Genomic DNA, 7259 nt, shown 5'->3' with positions numbered 1-7259 from the left:
AGCATATGGCATCTGTTTGAGCTCTTTGATCCTCTTGGTGAGGTACTTTTGGGGTCTTTCCAGTTGCTGCAGGTGTCTGGTAAGGTACATCCCAAAAGGGGCATTGTACTCAATTATGGGCCTGATGAGGGATGAGTAAAGAGGCACGATGACCTCCCCTGATCTAGATGTGAATCCCTTCATGATTAGGTGGGCTATATAAAATGTTTTTCTAACCACTTTGGCCACGTGGTTGTCAAATGAGAGATTGCTATCAACTTGGGTCCCCAGGTCCCTAATGACTTCTTCTGTACTTAATGGATTACCACCTATGTGGTAATTTGTGAGCACTTTGTTTTTGCCAAAGGGGATGACTATACACTTTTTGGCGTTTAGCTTGAGACCATGGCTCTGGCACCAGTTGTCTGTTTCTATGAGGCCCTTTTGGAGGATGCTTGTGTCGGCTGGAGTTTAATTTTCAGGCATAGCTGTTGTGCAGTATGTAGAAGGTAGCCTATAATGTTATTCTGAAATCTGATGGAAATTGCAGCCAACAGTAAAATGTGTCTTGTTTTCAATCAGTTGCAGTCTTTGGCACAATACTTATTAAAAATTTAGGGAGTAACATTTTCATAATCCTCAAAAGTCTCATCAGTGCTTCTTAATATTACCCTTTAACATACTTACCATACATAACTGTTGTCTTTTAACCTGCATCCCCAGAGCAGGGAAATGAGGTGCCATCTAACCCACCCCTTTCCCATACCACCTGCAGTCTGACTGGGAAGGTAGTAGTATAGACCATATGTATAGCAAATGTGTGTGGTGCTGAAAGGGTTAAACTTTCCTTTACCTGACTAATGACAATTACCTGTTTCTGCAGGTACTGACAGCTCATTGGAGAAGCGCTTTGGCTAATTATATAAATAACTCCAGCTAGGGGTTGTATGTTCTATAGATACAGCAGGATTTATTTTACTTTGATTATACAATAATGGCTTTGGCTGCTGAGAATATTCAGAAGGCTATGAGTGTTTGGGAGAAATTTTATGTAAATGCTGAGGACAATGGAGCAATTGTATTGAGCAGGTAATATTTTTTTTATATGAGAGGAAATTTGGAGATGCACTTTAGTTTTGGGGTTTATACTTTGTATTTAAAAAATTCCTTGATTCATGCTACATTCTAAGAATTTTAGGTAAAGCTAAAAATTGGGAACAAAGGCACAAATGAAATATTTTTAAACAATGGCTTCATTGAGTCGCAAGGTAAACTGTGGCATAATTGGGAACTGTGTGTATGTTGTTACCCCCCCCCCCCAGCAGATGTTAACAAATCATTTTCTTGTCATATTGATTACATTTGATAGCATACAGAAGGTTAATTATTCCCATTGCCCCAAACATTTCTTTCTCTGCTTAGAGTATGGACTTCTAGTTAGTAAGAACACATTGCATAGTTTCTCTCTGTAATTTGCTCCTATAGCTCACCATTAGCTTGTCTTCTGATCCTTTGTAAATGCCACTGCTTGAGACTTATTGTGTGCTAAAAGTGCATGCTCTCTGCACCTTCCCTATACCTCAGATATTTGAGCTGTTAAGTAAATCTTACTTGTCTTGACCATAGTCAGGGCTTTTGCCCTATACTCCAGTATTGGCACAAACTCCTGTTGCTGTAGATGTTTTAACTGAATGATTATATTGTTATAATTGCATCGATGCAGTGTTGCTTTTATCTGTATCCATGTGTTCCCTTTCCTAGAATGTTCAAAGAGCACCCACATACTGTGAGCTACTTCACAAACTTCAAAGAACTACAGTCCATTGCAGGAACTGCCTCAGTTACAGATCTTGAAGGCCTATCAGAAGTCTGTGCCCATGGCAAGAAAGTTTTGTCTGCTCTGAATGACATGGTTCAAAAAGTGGAAAACATGGATGTTTTAAAAGCTGTTATCGAGCCTTTGGGCAAGAAGCATGCTGTGGAACTTAAAGTGGATGTGAAGGAATTTGATGCAAGTTACATCGGAGTTATGTAGCAAATAAAAGTGGGAGTTGATCATTTTGGGTTAGATGAGTGATCTTTCTGTAGGAAACTGAGCTGAACTTGCCAAGCACCATTGCCCATGTAACTTGTCTATAGTCTTGGTTAATACTAACTGCAACACTAAATTAAAGTGCTCTTAATGAGCTCAATGGCAAGGCATACAGCAGAAAGGATGCTGCACTCCCTACTAGTGTGGGGAAACTGCACACCATTAATGAATTTCCCACATGGAAACTTATCATCCGGTCTTGACTCTGTGCTCTGGAAGTCCTATACACAAGGGCAAAATTTTCCTTGTTTGCTTTCAGCTTCTCACTTTCCTGTTTAGGTACTAGGGTTTTTAGGGAGGAAGAAGTCTGCCTTGTGTATTTTATGAAAGCATATTTCTTGAGGACTCTGTTTTAGGATGATCATTAAATCTACTTTGTTTCTACAGGATAGAGGAATGGGATGTGCCAATTGTAGGACAAATAAGCAGGATTGTTTCTTGGTACAGAAGGCTGAGGTGTCTACTAACATGATGCAATCATTCATAAAACCTAGCCAGCAGCTTTTCACTTGCCTGCATTCCTGCTACATAGAGTAAGGATGCCTGACTTCTTGAGTGAAGTCTGAAATCAAGGGCCCTAATGGGAGGGGTATCAAAGTGAGGCTAGACTTCATATCAAATGTGTTACTAAAGATGGATACCAGAAAGTTGTTTTCTAATGGATGAGGTGTTCAACTCAGTACTGGTCCACAATTATTTCTGCTGGATAAACATAAGACATTGCATGCCACCCTTTCTGGGGGTTGAGTATCTGGGGCAGATAAATACCTCTGCTTTATTTATTCCTACATGGAGTTGGGGTCTCATGGTGACAAATCACTAGGCAGTGCCACTCCTACCTTTGCCAGGCATACCTGACCTTGGGATGCACAACAGCAGATAGAAATCCTCTCTGGCAGTTCATGGTCCTCAACTAATCTTTTACTGCCAATGTTTTTGTACCATACAGTAGTACTACTTGAACCACTATTTGTATGCTAAATTTCATTGTCATACAGCCCATTGGACTAGATATTTTTACCTCCTACAGACTTCCTTGTTAATTGCCTCTCCCAGTGCTTTGATGTTCCTGATGCACACTCCCACAATCCAAATGCTGACCTGGAATCATTGGGTCCTTGGGGATGTCCACTGGGCTCTACCTCTTTTCAGTGAAGGCCCAGGGAGAAAAGCTTCATCTTGCAAAATTAAGATACAGATACAATATAGAAAATAATAATTTACAATTATGTTTCATGCTTAAAAAGTAGGTGCAGTTTCTATGGTACATGTTGTCGTTAGATACAGACAATATTATTAATGAACAATTTACAGTTGCATCTCATGTTGGGAGAGCAGGTGTAAATTGGGTACATGGTACAGATTTGATATTTACAATATGTACATCTATAGTAGCCTATAGATCATGGCTACAGAGGCTAGTAATCCAAGCTGGAGTGGCTTAGAGGTGGAGGGAGAATTATAGGACCTAGGTGGGAAGAATGCAGAGAATTCCATTTTTGTTAAGGAAATCCAAGTTCACTGAGGGGTGCAGGGGAGAAGGATGTTGCATAGAGCAGGGCACTTGGAGGGTTGAAAGATTAGTTTATGGGCTGTAGTAATCTGAAGATAGTCCTAGATGGTTGGAGAGTTCAAGCCAGTAGTAATCTGAAGATAGTCCTAGATGGTTGGAGAGTTCAAGCCAGTGTAATTAAGGGCAATACAGTGATGGGAGGAGTATTTGGCTTTGACAAATTTAGAAATCTTCTTCTATCAGACTTCCAAGTGTATGTGGCAGATAAGCTAGTTAATAGTGCCATACATTAGTGAGGAGTAGATACGCAGTGGCAAGCATTTGTCTAGTGGAAGGAGAGAAATTGATGTTCCTGTATAGCATACCAAGTTTTATATGGGTTCTCTTAATGTTTTGCTGGATGTGAGTGTCAATTTCAGGTGTCATCAATAGTGACCCCAAGTAGTTTGGCAAAGGGAACAACCTATATAGTGGAGTCTTGGCTAATAATTTGGAATTAGTTTTTATCAAGAGTGGATACTTTTGAGAGAATAATAGTAGAGTAGTCTATCAAATACTGACAATAGATATCCCACTCTGCTGGTGTGGAACCTTCGGTGAGCTTTTTTCCTAATCCTAAAACCCATCAAAGTGCTCCATGTCAAACTACAATAACTTGCCCAACAAATCAAATATACAGTTTGTCTAGGGCCAACAGTCTGTGGACCACTGACATTTGTTCCATTCTTTTGTTAAAATATTTTGTATTAATTCTTGTATTGTCTGACCTGAACAAAAATTTCTCGCTTTAGATACTCTGGAATTCTGCTGGACCTCATGGCTGAAAAATTTGGTGAAGATGCCAAAACAGACCAAGAAAGTGACAGATTTTGTTTGTGAGCAAATAAAGTCTACTTGTTGAGTGCTGTATTTTGATACAAAAAACATTCCATAATAAAATAAGGAAATGTCAATCTTCAGTGTCATGACTTTTAGTTAAACACACAAAACTAGTTGGCTGAGCAAATACTTCAAAATATTGCCTGGTTATATAGCTTTTAGGCTTTACATTAGCATTTGCCTTTATTTTCTATGAATTCCATCTAAAACATCTGTCTTTAGTGTGACTACAACCCACACCAGTCTGTGAGAACTAACTTTATTCAACAGGCCAGAAGGAAGTGAAAATCTGGATAGTGGGGGGGGGGGGGGGGTTGGTCTGCCCTCTAGGTGGCAGGGTGCAGACATTGTTGCATATCCTTGCCAAGATTCCTGATTTTTCTCCAACCCCCTTGACTGTACATAGCACTCTTACTTCTAAGCATCTCACTCTTAGAATTGCCTTTTATCTTGGTAAATCAGACAGGTTTGACATGACCTACATGGCTAAGTTTCTTATTTCATGGCCAAGATGCCAGTATCCAGATTAAGCCCTGGCAGTCCTCACTTGGCTTTGTCAACCATGCCCTGTTGATCAAAAGGAAGGAATGATTGACCTACTCAAATCACATTCTGTGAAGGCTGCCAACCTGTAGTGCAGTGGGAAGATAGTGGGTGGGTTTGAGGCTTATCAGTTTCTTGTGCTTCCCCTCACTTTCCTGTGAAGCCATTGTGTTGTATGGCTCAATGTTCTGAACTGAAGAATGTAGGACTGGTCCATGACACCTCACTGGGTGTGCAGGCAAGCATACCAAGAGGAGAAATGGGATGCCATTGGTGTTTTCTGTTGGTGACCAGGGACAGGGTTCCTGCTTCAAATGCCTTCACTTTATTGGGTGGCTGGTATGGGCACAGACTACTGTTCCTGCTTGGCTTTGGCCCCTTTTCCCTCACTAGGGGAAATGTGCAGCAGGGGCAATGGATGGGCTGAGAGGATGATATAAACTTTCTAAAATACATGAGTTGGGGAGCAGAGGCAGCACTATAGAACTGTGCTGCCACAGCCATGCAGGCACCTTGTGCAAAAGGATGGGCTGCTACTGGATGCATTCTGCAGTTGTAGCCTTCATGCTCAAACCCTATGGGGTAGAGGGATTAGTGGTTAAGGGTAGACTTGATGCTATTGTGTCTTGTGAAGTTCAAGTAATGGGAACTGCTATTGGAGAAAGGAAGACTAACCAACACCTGAGCTGTCTAGGAGAGGATTGCCTGCATCCCTCAGTGCTGCCTTATCCAATGCTGTCAAACTGCTTTATTGTAAGCAGCTAGTACTGAAGCAGTGTTTCACCAGTGGTAGATGACTGTGTCCAGTGCTGTGCTTTTTCAGTGCCCTTAGACTAAAGGTGGCCTGCTACTAACTTATCAGAAGTGAGTTGACCACTTTTAAAGATGCAATGAGGCCTCTGTTGCAATTCCAAGTTTTCTTAATGGCCATCTCTGCATGAGCATATCCATTTCAAACCAAGTGTGGCTTCATGTTTTACAACCTATGAAGCAGGTGTTTAGTGTTGAGGTGATTGCACTGATAAATATGCTGCTGTACTAATGGGCTTAATGAAGTGACCATGGTAGTACTTGATCCAGTTCACTGCAAATTCATGACTGGAATATGGGATCAAAGTGTTGCATATCACTTCCCACTAATGCCAACTAGTCATAACTTCAAACTACCTTCCAACAGGGGTTCCAGTGTGAAACTTCAGTTCAAAAAGTAAATGCTACAAACTGTGACAAACTGAAGTACATACTACAGGCTTGATGCATTCCACAGTTGTAGTGAACCACATTATCAATTGTACCTGGGAGATCTAAGGGCAATGGAGATCAAGAAGCTACGGCATAATTACTTTCCATTGCTGAGAGGTAAACAAAACACCTTTACCATTAGGCTATGCAATTCCACTTGGAACAGCACAGGTTTGATGCTGGTCCTGTCATGCCCTGTGGTATTTAGCAGGGATTAGCCTTCATGACCATTTTGTATTCAGAATGGTGGTTGTGATTTAAAGCAAATTCTCATTTGGTAAGGAGAATTGTGTATTGGTGTCACTTGGTCAGTACAACTTACGGACATCCCATTATGTGAATTGCATGGAAAACCTTAATTTAGTGCCAAGCATGTAAATATAGCTTTTACAAACTACAAGGATTGCCCTGCTGTAGAGAAACCTTAAAAAGCTGAAATGCTGTCCTGCTTCAGAGCTGTTTGTCACCTGTTAATTCAAAACCAAGTCGCCTACCTTTTGGATTGGGGTATGACATTTTAAGGGATACATTCCTCTGACACTCATGCTTGACTGCTGCACTTGCCATATCTTGCTGAAGCCCTTGTTTCCTCTTGTCTGTCACATCTTCACCTGTACAGTACACCATTGCTCCAAACTGAACACTCAAATTGCTGCTAACAAGCCACTAGTCATGCTCTCTATAGCTGGCAAGTGTATTGAAAAATGTACAGCTATTTCAGTCACTTCAGTGGCCAACTCCTTTTCATCTATAGTATCTGGGCAGTAAAACATTTGCCTTCCATGACCTTGCATTAGTAATTGGCAGCTTAATTTCCCTTGGAAATAGTCTAGGGCTATTATGATCCCACAGGCAGTTGGATGCTTTTACATCTTGTGAAGCCCTTTTTGTACCATGTAGAGTAAGTGGACACAGCTGACTTCTCTAACAGTAATGCAGAGAACCTTTTCAAAAGCTTTTGAGCCACTTTCCAGTGACTACTCTACAAATTCTCTTCCCTAGGATTTAAAC

The 7259-nt window shown here is 40.9% G+C and overlaps 1 protein-coding gene across 1 annotated transcript; it reads left to right on the top strand.

Moving 5' to 3' along the window:
- The first annotated feature begins 952 nt into the window (after positions 1 to 952).
- On the top strand, positions 953 to 2029 carry LOC122792466 (cytoglobin-1-like). The gene is made up of 2 exons (XM_044060243.1): positions 953 to 1068; positions 1741 to 2029. The coding sequence occupies exons 1-2, from the start codon at positions 974 to 976 to the stop codon at positions 2012 to 2014; spliced, it is 369 nt and encodes a 122-aa protein (XP_043916178.1). The 5' UTR covers positions 953 to 973; the 3' UTR covers positions 2015 to 2029.
- The last annotated feature ends 5230 nt before the right edge of the window (positions 2030 to 7259 follow it).

Source organism: Protopterus annectens, chromosome 1.part2, assembly GCF_019279795.1.
Source record: "Protopterus annectens isolate FY-2018-M chromosome 1.part2, PAN1.0, whole genome shotgun sequence".
Classification (NCBI taxonomy): domain Eukaryota; kingdom Metazoa; phylum Chordata; order Ceratodontiformes; family Protopteridae; genus Protopterus; species Protopterus annectens.
Note: the sequence above shows the minus strand (reverse complement) of the source record. Positions and strands in the feature narration are given on the sequence as shown.